General features: G+C 40.8%; 3 protein-coding genes and 1 long non-coding RNA gene across 9 annotated transcripts in view; 1 reads left to right on the top strand and 3 right to left on the bottom strand.

Annotated features, from left to right (window-relative positions):
* Nucleotides 1–27: 27 nt before the first annotated feature.
* On the bottom strand, nucleotides 28–2,643 carry hoxa1 (homeobox A1). Its single transcript, XM_015374145.1, has 2 exons — nucleotides 2,037–2,643; nucleotides 28–1,246 (listed from the first exon to the last, which is right to left on the bottom strand). The coding sequence occupies exons 1-2, from the start codon at nucleotides 2,638–2,640 to the stop codon at nucleotides 867–869; spliced, it is 984 nt and encodes a 327-aa protein (XP_015229631.1). The 5' UTR covers nucleotides 2,641–2,643; the 3' UTR covers nucleotides 28–866.
* A 3,654-nt stretch (nucleotides 2,644–6,297) lies between these two features.
* hoxa2 (homeobox A2) lies at nucleotides 6,298–11,319 on the bottom strand. The gene is made up of 2 exons (XM_015374140.1): nucleotides 8,546–11,319; nucleotides 6,298–8,010 (listed from the first exon to the last, which is right to left on the bottom strand). Exons 1-2 carry the CDS (start codon nucleotides 8,925–8,927, stop codon nucleotides 7,298–7,300), a joined length of 1,095 nt encoding a protein of 364 aa, XP_015229626.1. The 5' UTR covers nucleotides 8,928–11,319; the 3' UTR covers nucleotides 6,298–7,297.
* An 82-nt stretch (nucleotides 11,320–11,401) lies between these two features.
* On the top strand, nucleotides 11,402–12,859 carry LOC107084346. Its single transcript, XR_001481219.1, has 2 exons — nucleotides 11,402–11,602; nucleotides 12,616–12,859. It is a non-coding gene; the product is annotated as an uncharacterized LOC107084346 (long non-coding RNA).
* The window catches only part of hoxa3 (homeobox A3), a 27,341-nt gene continuing 15,818 nt past the window's right edge, over nucleotides 11,689–23,211 (bottom strand). For 5 of the 6 annotated variants that reach the window (XM_015374135.1, XM_015374134.1, XM_015374138.1 and 2 more), the window contains 3 exons: nucleotides 22,501–22,555; nucleotides 18,503–19,085; nucleotides 11,689–14,812 (listed from right to left, as the gene is read on the bottom strand). In XM_015374135.1, coding sequence (XP_015229621.1) covers nucleotides 14,001–14,812; nucleotides 18,503–18,968 — 1,278 coding nt within the window. In that variant the 5' untranslated portion in view covers nucleotides 18,969–19,085; nucleotides 22,501–22,555 and the 3' untranslated portion in view covers nucleotides 11,689–14,000. Of the gene's footprint in view, nucleotides 14,813–18,502; nucleotides 19,086–20,701; nucleotides 21,113–22,500; nucleotides 22,556–23,211 lie in introns of those variants that run through there. The other variant, XM_015374137.1, reaches the window with a different exon arrangement.

The following is a 23,211-nucleotide window of genomic DNA, read 5'->3' as shown; positions in this document are numbered from 1 at the left end:
GCAGACACTTGGATTTATTTATTTATTTATTTTATTATTTCTCTTCTATCCTTTTGTGTTATTATTTAGAAATACATTGATTCGATATTTGCTTTAGGTCATAGGGTTAAAGTTTTCTCTACACCATTCCCAAGATCTCCCCCACATAAAGAAAAATACAAAGAATAAAAGATTTATTCTTAAAACGCACTTTTTAATACACATGATTGACCCGTAACCGCATCTTAGGAGAAAGCACTTTACATTCGTCCCATTTGGTTAATTAGAATCGCTGATAAAAACCTTTCACAGCCCTGAAGGACCGGCTCTACAACTGATAAAACTCAGCGCCTCGCTGGTGACACATGAAGGTTTTACGCACCATGCAAATCCTGAACAGTACATTCAAACAGTCAACAAGCGCACATATAAATTAAAAGACAGGAGTAACAGCGATTTAACAGCTACTGTAACTATTTATTCACTAACGATAAATAAACGAGGTCATCTGGTTGATTGCGTGATGCCCCATTAACAGCAACCCCCGTGGCCGATGGCGCACAACTTTGGCACATTTTCGGGGTATCTGTGTGTGCAGATTTGTCACTTTAAATAGGAATACAGTAGCACTAGGTCAAGGTTTATTGTATTGGGTTGAAGTCTCTCCGCTTAGTTTTACGAATCGGATGCCACATTTTCAGACCAAATAAGCATAATTGGACAATGGTGCTTTGTGGAGACACTTTTAAGAATATGCAACAACTCTAAAACCTTTACTATTCGGAAATGTCTTAAATTGTTATAAAGTTCCACACAAACATCATCCAAAAACACATTTTAACTTTGGTATAAAGGATAACATGATCTGAGGAGGTAATGGTTGGTCCTCAGTTGGTGTAGGTGTCAGTGCCAGTGGAGGACACTGTGGAGGATGAGGGGGAGGGAGTGGTTCGTGAAGATGAGCTTGATCTTTCAGATGCTGCATCGTCCATTTTCTCTGGGATGATCTCTTCTGGTTCTGCGGTTGGAACTTTCGCCGGCAGCAGACCCTCCTTCTCACGTTTTTTCTGCTTCATCCTCCGATTCTGAAACCAGATTTTGACCTGAGTCTCATTCAGCTGCAGCGCAGCCGCGATCTCCACGCGGCGGGCGCGGGTCAGGTACTTGTTGAAGTGGAACTCCTTTTCCAGTTCTGTGAGCTGTTTGGTAGTAAAGTTGGTCCGGACCGTGTTCGCCTGACTTCCGTAACCATATTCTCCGGATCTCACTAAAGGCAAAAAAGCAAGATTTATCCATGTTGTTTGTTATTTATTACCACAAAACTTTACAAACTTACAACTTCTAGACTCCATTAAAATGAATCTAATTTTACGCAGCTGGGGCAACTTTTACGCACCAGCATATACACGTTTTTCTTGGCAAAAAGGCGCAACTGATATCCTGATCAATATATGTAATGACGTGCTAATTAAGGATTTAAAGATGCAAATATAATATTGATGTGATCACTTTGGCATTTAGTTATCTGATTACTGTGAAGAGCACACAGCTGTCAATAACACACAATAAGATTCGTCCTAAGCAGATTAGAGTTGACTTGTTGGCACACTTTTCTTAAACACTTAAGGTTTATAGACTTTTTTAGTTATAGGTTGATCAGACATTGTGTTAATTATCCCAGAAACTATGGTTGAATAGATAAAAATATATAAAAAATTAAATAAAAACATATCTTAGAGAAATGACAGCTTGAATTGTCCATTCTCTCAGTAGACATCAGTTGACTTATTTAGATGTATTTTCATGTTTTGCTCTGAGAAAAAAAGTAAACATATCAACTGCATTTGGAATGCCACTCTAACTTCTGAATACATTGCTCCTTTTAAGGACTGACTGACAAAAAAAAAATGACACAAAACTGTATTTTAACACTTAGTATGTTGTTTTTGACCAAATATTAGTATTTTTTTGGGGGGGACGCGTCGCTGTCCTTTCGAAGCCTAAGGTAATTATGATGTTTTGACTCTACCGGGTGAGTCTGTACACTTTTGACCCACCTGTTTTTGGTGGATTCCTCTTGACCTTCATCCAGTCGAAAGTCTGAGCAGAGACGCCCTCTGATAAAGGTGAGCAGCAAGCCTCCAGATGAGCTGCATGCAGAGGTGACATTGGGTTTGAAGCCCCATGGTAAGGGGGTCCCTGCTCGTGTCCGCCTCCATAGGCGGAGTGGGTATACTGCAGCTGGCCCAGAGGGGTGGCACTGTAACCGTGGCGATGCTGAGAGACCATAGAAGAGGATAGGTTACCCGAAAAAATCAGTGGACCGCATTGAGGGAACGCAGCTCCAGAGTCAACTTCCTGGTTCAGCGTATAGTGGTTGTACGTGCCACAAAAACCTTGTGGCCCATAAGTTGAGCTGCAGGCCGTGTGGGCACCGTAGGAGATACCCAAAGTGTTTGCAGTAGACTGGTAAGACCCCGGCTGATGGGGGATGCTGTCAGGCGAGGTCCTGTTTGCCATAAAGTGCTCATCCACCCCGCAGCTGTTGACAGCAGACCCGCAGGACTGGAAAGTTGTAATCCCGTGGTCCGAGTGGAAAGCCCTGATGGAGCATGAACCACCTTCTCCGTTCATCACCGAGTAGTCTAAGAAACTGTTCATTGTGGCATTTTTCTCCGGGGGCCGATGAGCCGTCCTCTCCAACAAACACCCTCTAAATCCACCGTCACCCAAAGTGACCGTGCCAACATTTACCTATACTCTATCCTTATCAGTGTTGGGAGGAGGGGGGCGCGCACTGACCGATATCAATGAGCGGCTGCTGTCACGTGGCTTCAGGTCAACCAGTGAGGCACTTGTCCTTATCCCCTAAGCCGGTGACAGATTGGTGTTTGAGGGGCTATTTAAATTCCGAACGCTCGTCGATCAAGGTGACGCGCGTCGCCGCTAATGTATTGGCCGAGCAAACAATGAGCTGGGAGGCAGATAGATGTGGACAGTCCCGGGGTCGCATGCAGGGAGCAAGGCGGCTGTGAACAACCCCGTGCTGCTGCATTGGTGATGGAGAGAATAACATTTCATCCTCTGCTATCTCACCATCAGGAGGAAGGCCCTCGCTCTGACCTGCAGGTACCCAATTTTTGGATCAGTGTTTTTGTGTGCGTGTGTCCCACTCGGGTATAAAAACGACGATATCACATGAATAGCAGCGTCAGTCCTTCTTAGATAGATGGATGGACGGCCATGTAAGAGGGTGGGTGGGTGGGTGCGCATCACCGCTGCAGGGTATCTGCGGGCTATTAATGTCTCATTCCGATGCAAAATGTTTCACGCTTGAACATTATGGGATTTCACTCAGCAAATATTGTCACAGTGTGACAGTGAGGAAGAAGCAAGAAGATTTCCCTCCAATACAGATCAAACTATTGTTCTTTTTCTTTCTTCCTTTCTTTCTTTCTTTCTTTCTTTCTTTCTTTCTTTCTTTCTTTCTTTCTTTCTTTCTTTCTTTCTTTCTTTCTTTCTTTCTACTTCACACAGTTGCTACCGTTTTTTGTATATTTAACTGTTTACTTGTTGTGTATTCCCCTTAATGTAGCAAGGGCGGCTCCAAAACTTTTTCAGGCGGGTGCTCAAATGGGGGCCATTCATGATATTGGGTTTGGGATATGACACAAAAACTTCAAACCTTTAGAAATGTGCAAAATTTTATTTTGGTGACATTAAGGGGAGATAAATAGGAGACAGTGATCCACTGACAAGGACAAGAAAATGATTGAAATAAATAGTTAAATACATAAAAGTTGCCAGTCACAGTCTCTTCCCCTTAAACAATCAATGTGATTCAAGTAAAGAAGCCATTATAAATGAATAGGACTGGTTGGATAGGACAGGTGGAGGTAAATTTAGAGCACAAGCAAAACCACCCACCTACCCACTGTCTATGAACTATTCTTTCTCTTTAACAGCCTGATTAAATTCACATAATAAATTCCATTTTGATTTAAATGTCCCCTCCAAATCCTTTGAATTCTATTAAAGGGTAAGCTTGCACATAACATAGGTGAAATTTTGAAATTTTTATGTGCTTTGTAAAATTCCATTACTCTTCTAGTTTGTGATGGACATTCATTAATCGGTTTATTTATTTTAATTGGAACTTTATTTTAAATGTCACGTAAAGTACCAAAGTTTCAGTCTGACTCCGCCTTTGCAGAACCCCTCTGGGGTTGCCCGTCATGGGATCCCCTCAAAGCCCCTGTTCTCTACATGTTGTTTAACATCTTGAGATAAACATAAAAGATAAACATCTCATTATATTCATAAGATAATGCATAGCTATGTGAAACTCCAACTGAATCGGCATGCTGATATTTGACATCATGTTTGAGTTGTCATAGGTGATGAAGAGGCAAGAAAACACATTTACCATTAAGCTGATGGGGTATTAATTTTTTCATCTCTTGCAGGTCATAGGGTCTGCCATGTACTGTGATTCCACTCCCACATGTATTCATTACGCATGTATGGTGATCAGATGATATAATAATGAGAGAAGCTCTTAAAAGCGCCCGTGTAGCCTGAGGTGTGAATGTGGGCTGATTATCCTGTTAAGATCATCAAATAAAGCTGCTGGAGAAATGAATGGCCACAGAAAAGGAGCGGAGAGGGGCCAGGGAGAGGGGGAGGGGGGGTACTTGCAGCAGATGCATAACCTCTCACCGAGGAAGGAAAAGAAAAGCGAGGATCGCACGAGCGCCCCCAAAGGCCGGAGAAAGTTAAACACCCCAAATGAATTTTCCTAATACAGAGATCCTTCCAGCCACTGGACAGCCGATGACGTCATTTTCATGCTTCTTGCTGGCAGGTCCTTAACTTTCTTTACACCATAGGTTTAAATGCAGTCTTATCAGGCATGGTTTGCCCATTACATCACTTTTATAAACTTTTCTCACACATAATAATACATTTTAATTTTAAAACTATATTTATGACTCAAATTACCTTTAATTAGAACTTTTGTTATCTTTTCTTTTCTTCCTCCCACAATTTTCTTATTTTGTCTTAAATGAAATCAGGGCCAACTAATTGGATATTTCATTGAGATTGTTTTGAGTTGGATTAGGACACTGATTTAAAGATGTATAAACTTTAAAAATGAGATGCTTACCTTTCCCTCTCAAGTGGTTGGTTTTATTGGTAATAAGACCAATGATTCACCAAAGTAGTTTTTTTTTTTTTTTTTTACCAGATTTTCTTTTTAATTATTATCCAGTCAATCTGCTAAAAATTGGTTACTTTCTTGTTTAAGTATTTGAAAGTTGATTTAGATCAGAGAAATCTGGATTTTAATGTAAAAGAAAAAACTAACTTGTTAAAAACTTTCCACCAGTGTGTGTGTGTGTGGGTGTTTTGGGGGGTAGTGGCGGTGGTGGTTTGGGGCGGGGGGGTTCATTTCACCTCCACCCACACCACCCCTCCTCCCTTTTCTTTCTCCCCCAGCTGCCTCTGCAGTGAGTTGAGTGGGCGAAGGCTTCTGCCTCACTATGTTTGGTGGATAGAAACTTCACCACATGCAGAAACCTCGGAAGGCTTTTCATGGTTCTTTGTCTGAGCCACAGGAGCGCAGAAAAGGCGCGCTGTCTCGGAATGATTTGGTTAAAACAAGCACCGTGAGGAGGAAAAAAGTAGCAAATACTTTTTTCTAACCCCCTCCAATATAAACAAGCGTACACACAGAAAACTTTTCCCAATAGTGTTCACTAAGTCAACAAGCTGCTTAAAGCTTTCAGATTTCCCAATAAAAGTTCAAACTAATTTGCAAAGGTTAATATCGATCCATCGCAACTGTTGAGTTTTTTTTATTATCAGGTTAAAATTAAGTTTCATAGATCGAGTAAAAATCTATATCTTCAGGTCTAATGAAAATAATAGTTCAGGATTATTAATAATCGTTTCTTGAGTAGCAGGCTTTAAAGTGCAGCTGAAACAAACTTCTCCAGTGGCTTACAGTCCACAAAACACGCACACTTTCCTGTTAAACAAGCTTACATAATATCTACTTAAGACAGCTTTTCTTTGGAGTAAATGTGATAAATGTTCAATATTCCAAGAGAAGTCTGGCCTAAATTTCAGCGCAGCCTCTTAACCCTAAGCAAGCTGCTGCTGCTACTGCTACTGTTGTCTCAAAGCCATGAGCCGTGTTCAGACAAGCTATAAAAATGAATTATTACCCAACGCATGCAGAGACTCGGCCCCCTTTTAGTTTTAGGAGTCGGGGAGTCCCGTATGAAAACGTAAGTGGGTGTTTTTTATTATTTGTGCACATTACGCGACAATTGCTCCCCTTAACGTCCTTCTCTTTCATGCCATCGGGTTGATTTATGAGCTCCTGAAGGCAAACATGGCTCGGATTATTTGCCTGCAACTTGCACTCAGTGTTAACAGCCCTGTCCTGCTTAGATCTCTGTATGAAAATGTGCCTTTTATTATACTTAAAAAAAATAGTTTGGAAGTTGGAAATGCAAATATTGATATTATGATCCTATGCACTTGGAATTAATGTTGTAAAAAACATTAATAAAATCTGTAATATTTTGCTTTAAAAGTTTGCTATGTTTATTTTATTCTGTTTTACATTGTATTTTATATAATTAGTTTTTTTCTTTAAAATTTTATATATATACAATTAACATAGTTACTATGGAAGATTAAAAAAAAATGAAATTGTATTATTTATTCACGTTTTTAAACGCTTTCTATAATGCTTGTTTTATTCAAACAAGTGTTCCGTCTACAAACTAATATAAATAGATCATTTATATTCATTACCAACCTGTTGTTAATTTGCATAACCCCTAATTTTCGCTTGTTTAGATTTCGCTTACATAGAATTGAGAGAGGGTAAAAAAAAAACAGTTCAATCTGGAAATCGTGAAAAGAAGAGAGTCAAACACAAGCAGAAGGATTGTAGCAAGTTAGTGTATTCTAACAAAAATATTCAAGAAAACTATACAAAAATAAAAAACGACCCAGTTTCATATAGGTCTAACACTGTTGGATAATTCACACACACACACACACATAATTTCCATTTCAAGTGATCAAGTTGTTATGGTAATTAATCTACTTTAACCAGAGCTTGTACAGTGATTTAATTCCGTCCTTACCTTGTATTAATCGTCAAGTCAAATATCACGAGAGTAAATGTGCCGCACATACAAACAATAAGGATTAATGTCGTAGCCTTACTTCACACACACATTCTCTCACACACACAAACGGGGAGGGAAAGTTGTGAAGGATTTTCTTTTTCTCTGAGTTAATAGTTCAGATGCTGCAGATCGATTGTGGTTAGGGATTCCGAGAAAAAATAGAAAGTGTCCGCGGAAATGTCCACGGGGCTATCCAGAGACTCCGACAAGCTCGGCGAGGCTGTGTCCGAGAGCTGCAGGCAGGAATCCGAGGAGAAAGGCTGAAAATCGTGCAAAGAAACATCCAGGGCTGATGGGCTGTCGCTATTGTCCGGCCCAGATGCAGAGCCGGGGCCCATTGTTGACATGCAGCCCGGAACAGTGGGTGACGGGTTGGGAAAATGTTTCAGATTTTTGTCATAGCTGGCCGCCTCTCCGTTATTGTGCAGCTGCGGCTGCTGCTGCTGTGTGTTGTTCTGAAAGGAGCAGGTATCTCTCTCCAGGAGGGGCCCGCTTTGCTCGTACAGCAGGCCGCCCCCCTCTTCGTCCTCCTCGCTATGAATGCCGTCGTCGGCTCCAGGGCCCTTTGCGTCCCCACCACCGTGGTTCTCCTTGCTCTGGGTCTGACGCTTGTGCTTCATGCGCCGGTTCTGAAACCACACCTTGACCTGCCTCTCGGTCAGATCCAGCAAGGCCGCTATCTCCACCCGCCTCGGTCGGCATAAATACTTGTTGAAGTGGAACTCCTTCTCCAGCTCCAGCAGCTGCGTGTTGGTGTACGCGGTCCTCAGCCTGCGGGAGCCCCCTCCTCCACCGGCTCCCTCCACGATCTCAGGCGAGCCTGGAAAATAAACAGTAGAGGGATTATAGAAAAAAAAAAATAGGACACAACAATTGCATAACCCCAGTGCCAGTAAATCTAACGTTATGACTTTTACATTAAGCAAAATGGCCACTGAAGCTATTAACCTGCATATTTTACCTAAACATAATGTCTGTATTGATATAAAATTCCCATTTGACTTTTAACGCACAATATAACCGCCTGCAAGAGCGTGAAGCGCTCTAAAACAGTGAGGTCCATCCTGGTGTGGGAGTCTAATGAATGCTCCAGCTGCCCTCCTCGGCAAAGGCACTCCATCACTCTTCATTACTGTCACACATCAAAACTCTGCCTCGCCGAGGGGAATAAATCATCTTACATCACCAAACTTTACCCAAACTTTACTCCCATGCTTCACACTCACATTCACCCACCATAATAAAATTATACTGGAGTATTTTTGTTGTATTTATAGTCTTGTCCTAGAGGGGTATATGTGAGTGGCTCCAAATGCAGCAACAGATAGTGAAGGCATCGGTTAGGATTCACCCACCTTTCGGAGAGAAGCACACGGGTCCGTTGGAGATGGTGGTGGCGGTTGAAGCAGCAGTGGTGGAGTTGGGCAAGTGGTGGTTCCTCTTGGAGGCTTTCTTCTCCCGCATCCATGGGTACTCCGGGGGTAGGGAGGCGGTAGGCAGCGGGCTGCAGCCATCGGGGCTGTGTCTGGGCCGACCGTGCCGCGGATGGCTGCCCGGGTTCAGGCTGGGGATGGTCTGCTCGAAGGGAGGAGGAATCAGTGTCGGGCGTGAAAGCGTCGAGCTCTTGATTGATGAACTTTGAAATGAATCAGCGACAGGGGGGAAAGATGTCAGGCACTCAGCAAGCGACGGCTGACTATTGATAAAACCGCTCTCTCGCTCGAATTCGTAATTCATCTCCGCTCCCTGAGAGCCGAGGAAAGTTTGCAGCGCCGTATTTTTATAAACGTCGCGGCTCAGTGAGGACGATGAAGAAAAAAAATAAAAATAAATATATAAAAAAAATCCCCCGATGTGTTTTTTTTTTCTATTTCACTGATTATGGCCGTATGGGAACCGAGCTACCATTAAACTATAGAATTCATGGAGACAAGGTTGAAATTGGACCGAATTGCCTGTCACATGATTACCTCTGTCCAATGACAATTTGGGGCTTAATCAAAAGAAGCCACTCTCTGCCTGATTGATCCAAAAGGAAAAAAACAAACTAAAGTCCTCGCTCAGCTGGGCCATGCACGACTGTTTTTATTTACATCTCTGTCCGTTCAGCTCGTCCTCGCCTCGCTCCTCCAGTCCAGTCCACTAAGCCACAAAATGTGTTTTTTAAGAAGCGCCTGACGCTCTCTATTACAGGGAAGGAGACCAGCTCAGGGTGCGCGGATTCGTGCACTCCTCTTTCTCGTATTGTTTGAGGATGTCAGTCGAGAACGCCCCCACCACACACACACACATATATATGCAAAGACACACACACAGACACAAATTTCACCATTAGCTCTTCATATTTAAGTTTTGGAGTCGAAAAATAAATATAAACCCTAAAAAATGTTGACATCATGATGCATGTGAGCTCGTTTTGACCAATGCTACAGTTCTAACTGCATCAAACCCTCGATCCTCATTTAAAACTGAACAATTTGGCGTATTTAAAGCATTTATGGTTTAACAGCAACTAAATCTCCTCAGCTGCTTTCCCAAAATTCCAAAAAGAAAAGCAGCCAGCAATATCACCAAACATAGTTATGTTGAATTCTTATTAAAGAGCAGGAAATGTGGTTCAGGTAAGGGGCAAAGTTTGTCAGCTGAAAAATGAAAGGATATCATTGTCTCTATGATTTTTCTCTTGCTTTTAAGGAAAATTACAGTCAATTTTTGGTTAAAATGGTATTCCTTTCTACAAAGAAAACATTTGCTTAACAGACTTATGTTCTGTTACCCTACATCTAAACAAGCTTAAATATGAAAAACCTTTACCTAAAGATATCTGTCAGTATATGTTAGAGTTTGATTTTTCTCTTTTTTTCCTTTTCAAGTATCAGATCAGGACTGAATTGCTTCAATCTAGACATTGGGAACACGTGACTGACGTAATTATCCATGTCTATGCCTTTTCTTACACAAGGATACCATGGCGCTTAAAAACAGAACTATGTTCTTAACATGGTTAGAATGGTCATCCTTTTAGTCCCAGAATATTATTAAATCACAGACGTTTAAAATCCACTAGCTTCTTAAAAACAAGTAAAGGAAGTGAAGTGAAAGTTCAATTGTAATGCAAATATGTCTGCTCCACGTTGGATAATTTGGAAACGGGTAAAATTCTAGATAGCCATAAAAGACAACTTCCATCTAAACAATCTAATAATTTAACCCCAAAAAAGGAGGGGAGAAGTTAACAGAATGCCCTTAATAGTATTTTTAAACTGGTTTAAAAGGTTAAGCAATTTTAAAAGACGCGTTTTTCATGACTAGACAAAAAAAATCTAAAGAATATTGACAATTTATTAGCAAAAAAGACGGAAAAAACGTCCAGGTTTAAATGTGGTTGAAAGGTATTTAGGAGTGATCTCATTACCTAACCAAGACTCACTTATTGTAAATTTGGAAGAGACCTAATGGCAAAATAAATGTCCAATTCCAGATGTGTTTTCATGGCTAAGACAAAAACAAAACTGACCAGCCTTAATTGACTCTAATCAGACGTCTGTGGATGTCTTAGTGTTTAGATCCATGTAACAGTATAGCATCAAGGCACATTTTTGTTTATTCCAATATAACATTGAGCTCATAAACACATGATGAAACGCAGTCTCTTTTTGATGACTCAAAACAGCCATGATTACTGCATTCCTTTAAAAGGAGCTTTGGAAATAGTCTTGTTTTCATGTCAGGAGCGTGAAGCCACAAGGCTATATAAAGCAAGGATTTATTGGAAGGACATTGCCACACTGCTGGGAGGAGGGAATGGGCATCGCACTGTATTTCTATTATCCTTCCTACCTGAAATGGTCATGGAGCAAATATAAACACGGTTACAATCGACCTTTTACAACGAAATCTATTTGCAAGCGTTATTATGCTGATGGGAATGCTATCGAGCTGCTCTCTCCCCCATTCGTGTTTTGTTTCATATGGCTTGTCTAGAAGATTCTGTAAAACGCTTCCCCTTCCTTTGACTTGTTATATTCTCGTTCACAAAAAAAAATATGTATATGGTTGTATTTTTATTAAGGAAGAAGAGGAGAGGAAGAGAAAAAGTGGAAGGCCTCTCTCTCAGTTTGTTGCTTATATACCAAACAAAGAGTCCTGGAAGCCTGTGCGCGATCAATCTTACTCGCCAAAAGGTCTGACAGCTCGGTGCCCTCACAACACATTTAAGGCTTCTAACTCTCCCCCGGATCAAATGCAGCCAGGAAGCGTCGAGAAACAGTGGTCACTCAGATTAGAACCAGTTTCTGCTCGCACTGCTAGTCTGTTTGTCGCTGGAGGGATTTTTTTTTTCCTTAGGAACAAGAATAAAAAGAGGAATCTGGTCACACAAGATGCGACCATTTCCTCTCTGAGAGCCATCGGTGAGTAAGTGGTGAAGCTGGCTTCCCCACCTGGCTTTTATCTTTGAGTTAAACATTTTTTAATGTATTTTTATTTTTTTTTTTTGTTTTTTTTAATGCTCCAATTTTTGCAAGTGGACAAGTAGGGAGTTGCTAAGAGAAGAGACGAATGGCTATTTTGGAATTACGCACAGGCTTTGTTTCCAAGACAGGGAGTGGGTGGCGGCATTTAGGGGAGCCCAGTGCGTCCTCTGCACTTATCTTTACAGCAGCAGTGATTTAGGGAGTAGTTTCCCACGAATGCTAAGAGAAACACTCCATACACTCAATTTTGAGTTTAAAAGCAATGTATTTGTTTTCTACCTGTATGGCGCATGTGGGTCAAATCGGTGTCCTGCAGAGTACGCGTGTGCATGTGTGTTTCTGTGTCTGATGTAGAAATACTCAAAACGTTGGCCTTTTTTTCCCCCATGCCACACCATGCTTCAATTGTTCTAGGTTTCCCTGCTAACCATATGTCATCGCTGGTAATGTTCGTGCCCTCTGATATCAATCATGTGTAGCTCAAAATGGGAGCAGAAAGAAAACGGGAGAATAAATAAGTTAGTTGTAAAACATAATTAAACAAAATCTATCAGAGGCTTGTTTTGGAGAAATATCTTTACGCACGGATTTATTGGATGGCCTGTTCCACTTGAAATTCAACACTGGGAATTTCAGCTTGCTTTTTTTATTAGCTAAAAAAAATAAACGATAGGTTGCAGCTTTCAAAAAGCAAAACATTACTAATTTATTTTTGCATTGGAAATAAAAAATAAAAAAGAAAGAAAATGTTATAGGCCGTCTGTGTTCCTCTGCTGCCGGCTTTGGTCGATATCATGGAGCAAAATCTACACATTTCAGGGAATGATTGAACAAATAATGCCCATTATTGCATTTTAAACCGCGTCCTTTCTGCACGGCGTTTGACTGACTATACACATAGGCGGATTATTTCTAAATGATTTCTCATTTGGCTTGTTGTCTCCTTGCAGAACCCTCCACGAAGACCCGGTTGACATTTTTATTATTATGGATGTGCCCACGCAGATGAGAGAGACGCGCTGGGGGAAAAAAAGAGGGAGCCCACCCCCGAGAATGAGAGTAAATAGATCAAATGTTTGGTATTTTAGCTGTAAGTTGTTCTTGTTTATTGAATAAAAACGTTTCACTATTTTAACGTGTTTTATTGTTAAATCAATTGATAGCATGCAGTGTTTATATTAATTTTTTTGCATTTAAAAAAAAAATCCATCAGTAAGATGCTATTTTTCATTTTGTTTTATAAGTTGATGACTCCTTTTTATTATTTTTGTTTTGGTTAAGTTAGAACTAACGGTACATTGTATCGTAAATGTATAACTATGTCTGTGGCTTTTAAAATTAAAACTGATAGATCTGATTTTTACTTCAATTCTTTTATTCATTTCTTCGAACTGGAGCAGCATGGAATGTTTGACATCTAGAAGAAGAAAAAAAAATATGATTTGTTTTTGCCTTTTATTCAATAAAGAAATTAAAAACGTGTGTCCTTCTTTCCACCCTTTTTCCGTGACTGATTGACTTCTTTTTTTCATTCTCTTACAAAGAAAAAAAAACACCTCCTCAAATGATCATAATAATACTTAGAAAAAAAATTGAAACATTTAGCCTGCAATCTAGTGACATGGCTGAAATTATATGGCGAACATGGCGCTAATTTTTCTCCAACCTTCTCCCCCATGAAGACAAAGATGGGAGGGTGTCAAATAATACTATTGGAGTCTAAATAAATAACATTTAAGAAGTCCAATGGAACAAAACAAAAGGAAAAAGGGGGGCTGTGCAAGCCCATGACCCTCTGTTTTTTTTTTTTTTTCTTTCTAAAATGTAATCTCCTCACATTACCAGCTCCTGGCTCTTAAGGTTCTTTTTGTACACAAGTGCAAAAATAGCTAACCATACTTCTTCAATTGCGGATAAATAAGGACAGACAGCTTCACATTGAAAATGAATAACATGTGTTCATAATACCCTGTTTGAGATTTTGAAAAAAATAAAATACGTTTCCAAAAGGAAAAGATTAAATAAGCCTATGCATATGCTATGCTGTTGCCCTTCTTGTCTCCCTTCGTTCGGCGCTATAGACACTCTATATTACATAAAGGTCTTTGTGAGACAATGACACAAGCAAATAGAGGAAAATTCAAGCAAGTCGTGGTTATTTATCCTACGCTACTTCACACATCAAACTATAGAGAACACAAACAAACAAAATAAAAGGCAAAAGGAGAAGGTGGGAGCCGTGAGGAGGCTCAGAAACAAAGCAGGGAGGGGGGGGGGCATATGTCTGGAGGTGGATGAGACAATGGGGCGGAGTGATCCAGGCTTGCGCCGCATGCTACAGATGCGTCAGTTTGGGCGCTTCCTGGATTCTTCCCTGAGAATAGTGCGGCGTTAAGTCTGTATATGTCGGCGTCGCATCGCATACTCCGTGATGCTGACCGCCGTTGTTGCCCATTGTGATCGCACCGTTGTACTCCATGCTCCCAGACGGAGGTGGAGGGTGAGGGAGGTGGGTGAGGCCGAAAACCGAGGCCCCAGAGCTGGGCACAGAGTCGATGTAGCCTCCGCCGACATAGACGGGGCTGCCCTGCATGTGCGCGCCGTAGTTGCCGTTTCCGTGCAGTGGGTGGTGCGCTTCATACTCGGGCGTGGCCGAGTCCGTCCCAGGGTACCTCTTCTGGGGGGGTGGGCAGCTGTTGAGAGAGTTGCTCAGAGGTGGGGGATATGACGTAGCCATACCATAGGCATTTTGATGAGTTTTATTGTAAGAGGTTGGAGACTGTGACTCGTATTGTACACTGTTAACGAGAGAATGCATAGAGTTGAGGTATCCGCTCCCTCCACCACCACCCCCACCGGATGGAGGACCGACTGGGCTGCGCGGAGACTGTCCACCGGGAGACGGCATCATCCCGACGCCCTTTTGATCCTTTTTGTACTTCATCCGTCGGTTCTGGAACCAGATTTTAATCTGTCTTTCCGTGAGGTTGAGCAGGTTGGCCATCTCCACCCTCCTGGGCCTGCACAGGTACCGGTTGAAGTGGAACTCCTTCTCCAGCTCCACGAGCTGCGCACTGGTGTAAGCTGTCCGGGCCCTCTTTGATGCTGCTGACCCCGGAGGACTCTTGTCTCCGGGGCAACTCTCCACTGTCAGGGAGAAGGAGAAGGGAGCGTCAATCAGTAATCCATTACAGACACATAGAGAGGAGTACAGAGGCAAGACACAGGAGAGTAAGAGTGAGAGCAGAAATGGTTGACAACACACTGATAGTAAAACCCTGCAATCAGGAGGGGGGTGGTGGTGGAGACAGAGCTCTTTAGTAGATAAATATGCCAATTAAAGTACAGTTTTAATCTCCTACGATCTGCAGCAAACATCTGAACCTTTTGATAAATCTACCCCCAACATAGGGGTTATCATCTGGGGACCATGAGACAATTAACAATTAATGTTCCTACATTCATATGCACTGACCAGAAATGCAACTGCAAACTGGGTCACTATCTGATACGTAACCCTGGTTTCCTATACTAAAACATTTGACCCTCATCCTGCCCCCAAAGTCACACAGCATAACAGGCACATAATGCAAGCACAAGCAGTTATAGATTCCTCATGGTGTATAAAACTGCTTATTTAGCCTTCACTGATAAGCTTGAAGACGCTGGAGTTTGCCTGCAGAAATCCTAAGGTCATATCCACTTGCAGTGGCAGCCGGCCAACACTTAATAAATTTCACTACCTGTCTCCTAAACCTGAAGTAGGAGGAATGCAACATGACATAACCCGAGGCATAATGATATTGCAGAAATGAAAGAGGAGTCTGCACATGGGGAAGAAAGAATGGCTAAGCCCAGTCAGCATGTGTATGTGTGCTCCATAAAGGTTTAGCTCAGCCTGGATGGGATCTAGATGGTCCTGGACTTAATATTAACTATGTGAGACCGACTTTGGTGGAATAAATTCAAAACAACTCAATCACAATTTCCTACCTGGGTCTCAACTAGACTTAGAGAAAATCATTTCCATTTTAGCAGCAAATATAAAACCCATAAATCCAATAAACATGAGGTCAATATGATCCATTGTAGTCCAGCTAATTTCCCAAACTTATGGGTCCCATATGTAAGATATTAGTTATGGATTTAAAAAAGTTCAGAATTGTTTTTAAAATACTGACTTTAAGCAATTAATTAATTTCTATAGACTATAGCACAGAAAAAAATGCATCCCAGAATAAGGGCAGACTTTAGAAGGGCTTGGCTCTATGGGCTGGCTCTGGTTTTCATGTCCTACCAGCATAACTTTGTTTTGTAAGCCTACAAAGTGCAGTAAAACTGTTATAGCTCCTCATTTACTTTTTTAGAAAGGCTTTTCCAGAGCAATTATTGTTGTTTTTTTTATTCTTTCTAAAAGGTTCCTTCTTTATCATTTTTTTTTCTTTTGTAGTCAAGAGGAATACTTATCCCATATGTTATTGTAGTTATGGAGGCTTTCTCTTTGGGAATGTAAAATCCAGTTACCAAAATACCTCAGAAACCAGCAGTAAGGGTTAGAGTGCATGGGTTAAGACTTGATGGTAGGCCTACTGTAAGGTGCTTGAGGATTTGAGTGCATCTCCGTTGTACTTAAAAATCTGCTTTTTCTGAGTTCTAATAAAACAAAACCCCACATGAAGTCACCTTTTTAATTTAAGGTTACAGATTTGTCATCCTTTTTGTTTTTGTTTTGTAAACACAGTCAGTCGATCACCCTTTTATTTTTTTAAATATAATAACACAGAAATGTTATTGTTTGTACTTCTTATTTACCACCCACATTGTTACTAAAATCCCAATCATTTTCAGGTTTGCATTTCGAAAACACTTTATACAGGGTGAGCTCATTCCAAGAACTAACTGAGACGAACCAAAAAGTCCCATGAAATTTTAGTTTGGGCATTGATGTTGTTGATTTTCAAATGGATTTGTATTGGATGCCTACAAAAATATCCAACAAGTTGAAGCCATCGCCTAAACATTAGTTTAAATTAGTTAATAATTAAGATATAATGTTACCACACATACAGAACTTTAATAAAACAGGAAATTTGGAGGGGGCACAAAATGTTGCAGTCAAAGGATAAGTCCATCCCAGCCTTTTAAGCAATCTGTTATAACTTAGAGGGGGTTAAACGTAACAGACAGGCTCCTTAATGTGTAACAGAGCATTTTGAAAACACAATCATTTTAGATTTTCCTCTGCTTTCATAGGCCACTGCAACTCAGTGCATAATTTTCCTCAATTAATCTACAACATTTTTAAGGACCCTCAGAACCTTGCGCAAAATATGTTTTAGACAACTTTATTAAATGCCTTGTGTGTATGTTTAAAAAATTACTAGCTATATCATATCGGCTTTGTAATTATACCTGATGAAATGTTTAGTTCGGTTTGTCAAGGATTTAAATGCTAGCCAGGCCCTTGTAGCTGTTCTTGTGCACAATCTGCATAAATAGAAACATTGTCAATGTCTGATGTACAGTACATTTTCAAATACACATAATTTTTTGAGTTTCTTTAGACCATCTGTTTCTTCATTTATGCACTTGAAATTTCAGATTTAGTCAATGCAAATACAGCCGTTGAAACACGATGCTGACGCTTCTAATTCCTTTTTTTCTGTGCAAACTGTTTATTAAAGGCAAACTATTTAATGTCCTGTAAATGTTTCACAAGTATGAAACCTAATTCTTATAATTAATTCTATTGAAAATTGAATATGTCTCAAAGTAAAAAGCATTTAAAATACTGATCATTTCATTATGGTGGTAAATATACAAAAAATATTATCCATGAGTTGGGAGAGAGGGATGTTGCTATGTATTTTATTTATAAGGACAAATACCTCATAATTTCCTGCAGAATACAAGAAACAGTGTTTGCAGTGGAGAAAAGAAGAAAATCTTAAATTTTTAAAGATTTTATTCAACCAAAGGGTGAGACTTAAAAATATTAATCATTATGTTATGTTTGTTTGAGAGCTTCCTTATCTATAAAACATTTGAAATGGTGAAAGGTGAAAAGGTTCAAATATGTTTTTATGTATGTATTTTTAAATCAACTCCCTAACCTGATAAACTCCATGCACAGTTTCAGCAGATCTTATCAGAAACCTCCCTCCATATGCAAACCCTGTGCTGAAGCTTAAAAATTTAGCCTATAACTGCCCGTGTTTCTGATTGTTAAAAGAAACTACAACCCAATTTAAAATACCAGCCACAAAATGTACAGCAGGTCATGGGAAGATGAGTGTTGCTAAAGTTTTAGGTTGTCTCTGTGTAAATACAACCCCTCCTTTGGCCTGCCCTTAAACCCCCCCAAAAACACTGACCCACTGAGTTTCCCCTCTAATCAAAACAGCAGGACAAACTGAAACAACTGTTGTGTGTGTTTGTTTGCTGTCTCTCTGGGGACATTATGTGATCAGTAGAGATGTGTGTTTACAGTAGGGACAGGTCAGCTGGAGGGCATGGGGACAACAAAAGAAGGGATCTGCTGCTTTCCCTCCACCAATCCACTGCCTGCATTCAAGATGTATGATGTTGGAGCATTAGTAACATAAATAAAAACCCTACTAGATTTGCAAGATGGGGCTATAATGTTGTATAATACAACAAACGGTTCACCTTACACTCCCCCTGCTTGGAATATTAAACAATATGACCTTCCCATACAGGCACCAAACTGGCTCTGTTGTGTTTTGGCCCTTTCTATGCACCACCTTACCTGCCCACCAATCCACACCCCCCTGTGTTTGATGTAACTATCAGACTGTGTGTCAGCAGCAGCTGTACCTGAACTGGAGCTGCTGGCAGGTTTCTGTTTGGTGTTCTGACGGGACTCCTTCATCCAAGGGAAGATCTGCTTGTTGCGAGTAGTAGAAGTCGGGGAGCCGTTCTTGGCTGCACTGGGCTGGACGGACCCGTTGCTTGCATCTTGGCTGACTCCACTTGGGGACTGTGAGGGGGGAGGGGGTGGGCCTGACACCGGCGCTTGATGATTGCTTTCGGGGAGAACCTTGGCCTGCGCTGCCTGAATGGCCCTGTCGCAGCCCTCCGCCACCATCTCCCCCGGCTTCTGCAGAGCCACTGAGCCGCCACCGGGAGACTGCAGGGAGCAGGCGGGTCGATGGTACTCGCTTTCCACATGAGAAGCCCTGGGATATTGGACCTGATTGGCATCATAACCGAAACCATTTGCGCTTTGATACGGGTAGCCACTGTAAATTGCGGAGCTGTCGTAGTAGGTCGCCTTTTGCATCTCGCCGTTTCCCAATATTTATTTCAGAAACTGACAGGGTCTTGACACCCTCGTAGAATAACATTGGCACCCCGTGGTCACGTGACGCCTCTCCGCCAATGGCCTCCTTGGGTGAACCTAGGGTTACAAGAAGCACTGTGAGGAGGAGAAATGGTGGCGATCCATCTTACTTTTCAATACAGACCTGACACTGGAGACTGTGGAGGCAGATAGGGCCAACAGTTCTGTGGTCTATTACCGTTTACCTTATGGCTTACACAAAAGCGCACCCTAGCCTTGTATTACCATCTGCGCCAAGCAGCATAAAACGTTTTCAAAATGAATTCAAATCATTTTAAAAAAGCTTAACAAGAAAGTATGATGACGGCTTAAAACCCCGAGACAGTAGGGAGAAGAAGGAATATAGTTACAGTAGAGTTTATGGGGAGAGAGCCTGCTGTGGAAACGGCTTGTTAGCGGGCTGCCACACAGGAAAATAATGTTTCTGTTACAATATTATTCTACCAACCGGGCTGTCAACAGCGTATCTAATTTCCTCTAGCAGGTAAAAACTCTCTGTGTGGCTCCAAAAGGAAGGAAAAAAAAATTCTTTTTGTCATTTTTTAAATATTCCTCTCAGCTAAAAAAAAAAAAAACAAACAAACAAAAAAAAAAACTAATAGAAAAGGCGTTTAGCAGAAGAACATTACATATAGATATATATAAAAAAGTATACTATATGTCTTTCCGCTCGAATATCTTCTTCACATTAAAGAATTGGCTCAGATGAAAACCTGAAAAACCAGGCGGGCTTCTCTGCAGCTCTATAACCGAGGTGTTATTTCCTCACAGGGCTCATAATAATGGCTGCTTCTGCCGGATCCGTCGTTGTGATCTATGAAGGGCCGGGAGCGCTTGGCCCGGTGTCCTGGGAGGAACACCGGCCTGGGTAATAATAAAGGTTTAACGGCGGGGGAGACAAATGGAACTATTCCCCAAAATAAGCTGATTATTTACAAACCATCTGACGGAAATGTTTTATAGCGCTGCAATGAAATAAAATGTTATAGATATGTAATAATAATAAAAGCAATGTAAAAAAAATGCATTGAAGCACTTCCATCTTATTAATTAGTTTAAAGAAATCTTAAAACCCAAATGCATTCAGAGCGATTCTATCAAAAAGGCCAACTTATATATCTCATTATATTTTTGCTGTTGTTCATGTAGTTTATTTTTTATTTCTATGTGATTGCAAACTTTTCTATAATGATTATATCATTCAGATAAAATATTCAGATCCCAATCTTATTGATCTAAAGTAGGCAGTAGTGTGGAAAACATTTTCTAAACATGAGCATAAAATGAAAATAAAAACATGAACCTCTGACTCCTGCAGCCATGCATACCAAAAGGCAAATCAGTCCAAAACGAGCCCCAAATATTTGCTTTCAACGCAGCCTAGCTGCAGACTGAAAGAAGCTCTCTAATGACCGGTAAAAGATAAGAGGAGGCTTCTCCTCTCTGGATCTCCCTGCGAACCATTGCGACAGTCATAAATGGCAGAGAAAAGAGAGACAAAAGGCAGACTTGAGCTATGCTGCTGCAGGAAAAAATCCGTCCGCCTAACTCTGTGTGCGTGTGAACTCTTCCTGAACCGAGATCTGAAGTCTTACGGTGATAAATCACCGCCGCGACACACAAACTCCACCATTTACAACCGAAAGGGGAGCCTATTTCTGGCCCCTGCTTACCTTATCCTCTTACGATGAATGCAGAGCGCCGGGCAATATTTTCTCATTCAGCGACGAAATCGATCAAAGGCAGTAATCCAGAGGAAGAAGAAAAAAAGTTTTAAAGGCAGCCGGGCTGACTGGGTTGAAGGAGCAGCGGCTGACTGCGCCCTGCCATGCAAACAGGCATTAGCAGGCACAACACGCAGGGAAAAAAAAGGGAAGAGCCAAGAGAAGACCCCCTTTTTCCTTTTTCTCTTCTTACTCGCCGAGATTGCGAAAGCAGGCGTGAGCAGTCGGGTCAGCGCGATAAGAAGAGTTATCTGCTCCCATGCTTGCAGGGTAATGGACAGGGCTTCATGGCAATATTAACGTCAGCTAAGGCTATGCTTGACTATGAGATCCTTCAGCAGTTACCATGCAGACACCAGTGAACTGCCCCGAATCAGAGCGTCACCGTAGACAAGAAAAATTATGCAAATGAAGCAAGCGCCTTGGAAAGCCAGTCCAAATCAAGTAGTTGCCTCTCCTCCTCCTCCCCCAACAACCCAAATGAGGTAGTCCTTCTAGAAAATAATAACCTTAATAATGCCTGGTTTACAATACACCATCCCAAAAGATGTTTAAAATAATTTTCTTATAATTTACCCCGCATCCAAGAGAGAAGCTATGAACCTAAGGAGATTTTTGGGCTAACAAAGGAATAAATAGAGACTGAGAGTGCTGCATTTCCATATCCATGGGAGATAAAGAGCTTCTGCGGGCGGCTTAATCATTAACCTGCGTTTTTGCACAAAATGCGCTGTTTTAGCGCTCAGCCGCAAAGGTCCTTTCCATTTTCACAATGAGCCCTTTTCCTAGGAAGTAATAGTGCAGTACTGTGCACATTCTGATCAAAGCTGATAAATATTAGAAGGGAACCCCCCACAGCAGCAGGAGCATGGGGATGAGAAATGGGTAGAGGTTTCATCACCCAAAAGGCCAAAGCGGGAGGACACGCAGCGTGGAGGACAGAAGAAGGGAGACGGGGAATTCCTTCTGCATGGTAATGTTTGCAGCCAGAATGAAAGACTTGATAGAATTAGATTTATGACTCTCCTCTCAGCTGTAAACACGGCCAGCAGCTAAAGCCTCTCTGCTGGTTTCAGGCTGTGGGACAGAAACACTTCTGACACAACGAGAAAAAGGTAGAGAGCGCACTCACGGACGGCGTGGGAGTCTTGAGTGGGAGAAAAAATTCACACATGAGGATTTTTTTTTTTAGCTAACGTGGCTTTTTTCTTTCACAAAGCAACTGCTACTACTTTGTATAATTATTTACTTCTTTGTCCTGTGCTAAAACGCTGATTTTGTCTTTTTTTTTAACATTTAGCCTGGAGCTGAGGGTTAAAAGGGCGCGCGTAAAAAGGACCTAAAAGCAACGTGGGAAGGCAGGAAGAAAAAAAACTTACAATTTTCAATAAAATAAAAAGCTTAACCTCGTGGCAGCGGGCTTTAGTAGCTTCAAACAGATGGCTTTTGCAGAAAGTAGTTTTTTGAAACGAGTAAGGCAGCGCTCCAAGAGCCGCGATTCCCCTCCGTCACTTTTATGGTGACAAATTACACCACAAAGACAAGTGGAAGAGAAGGAAATATTGCTCTCGGGTTGGTCATATTGCTGCTACACGGAAATATACAACAAGCTATACACAGGCTGCTGCTTCTTCGGCCTTGTGAGCGCACTGGGAAGCCTTGCGTGCGTGTGGTACTTATTAGAAATTGAATAAGGATATCACCATCAAGCATTCATAACATAAATCAATAAAGATATATGGACTTACCAAAGGCAGCTCAGGGTGTTTCCGAGACTGCGTCTGAAGCTACTCGGCCGGATTTCTGCAACGAGAAAATACACACATATATTTTCCGTTTTTGTTCACTTTTAAAGCATAATTTTCAAAATTTCTTAAACTGTGATTATTTATTTAATTTTCTAATTCATTGAAATTTGGAATGATGCCTTTTTTCTTCTTTAAAACAGATCATTTTATTTTTCCTCCTATTTGCTCTTTTCAAGCAAAACGTATTTATCTTTAGTCTAATCAGGTTAATTTAGAATTTTTTTAAATTATTATTTTCACTTTAAATGTATCTATAATTTTAAAGATAATTTATTGCGATTTTGTCTTTATTGTATTTATTTGTTTAGTTGTTCCTTATGCGTAATGTAACTTTTTTGGTTAAAACAGGTCAACCAAAGTCTGAGTTTTATATATTTTAGAATATTTTCAGAATAAAATAACGAATTTAAAGAAAGAAAATATACATGCCCGAGGAAAATTACCTTTGTTTAATGGCTTTTCTTATAATTTCATGCAAACTTTTTTAGAGATTCTTTTTTTTATTATTTGTTTTTTTTTTTTTTTTTTTTTGTAGCTTGTCAGATTGAAATACTTTGTTGAACTGAATTAAAATAAATGTTGCAACACCCCAATAGATATGCATAAACAGAAACATATATGAATATATCTACAATATCTTAACCTGGTAAT

Source organism: Cyprinodon variegatus, unplaced genomic scaffold (assembly GCF_000732505.1).
Source record: "Cyprinodon variegatus isolate N-32 unplaced genomic scaffold, C_variegatus-1.0 Scaffold98, whole genome shotgun sequence".
Taxonomy (NCBI): Eukaryota; Metazoa; Chordata; class Actinopteri; order Cyprinodontiformes; family Cyprinodontidae; genus Cyprinodon; species Cyprinodon variegatus.
Note: the sequence above shows the minus strand (reverse complement) of the source record. Positions and strands in the feature narration are given on the sequence as shown.

What these genes read in the sequence shown, in the direction of transcription:
- hoxa1 (XM_015374145.1), bottom strand. Translation starts at nt 2,640, where the DNA reads ATGAACAGTTTCTTAGACTACTCGGTGATGAACGGAGAAGGTGGTTCA. An exon ending in GAGGAATCCACCAAAAACAG is followed by an intron (nt 1,247 to 2,036) that starts GTGGGTCAAAAG and finishes TTTTGCCTTTAG; the next exon opens with TGAGATCCGGAGAATATGGT.
- hoxa2 (XM_015374140.1), bottom strand. Translation starts at nt 8,927, where the DNA reads ATGAATTACGAATTCGAGCGAGAGAGCGGTTTTATCAATAGTCAGCCG. An exon ending in CGTGTGCTTCTCTCCGAAAG is followed by an intron (nt 8,011 to 8,545) that starts GTGGGTGAATCC and finishes TTTATTTTCCAG; the next exon opens with GCTCGCCTGAGATCGTGGAG.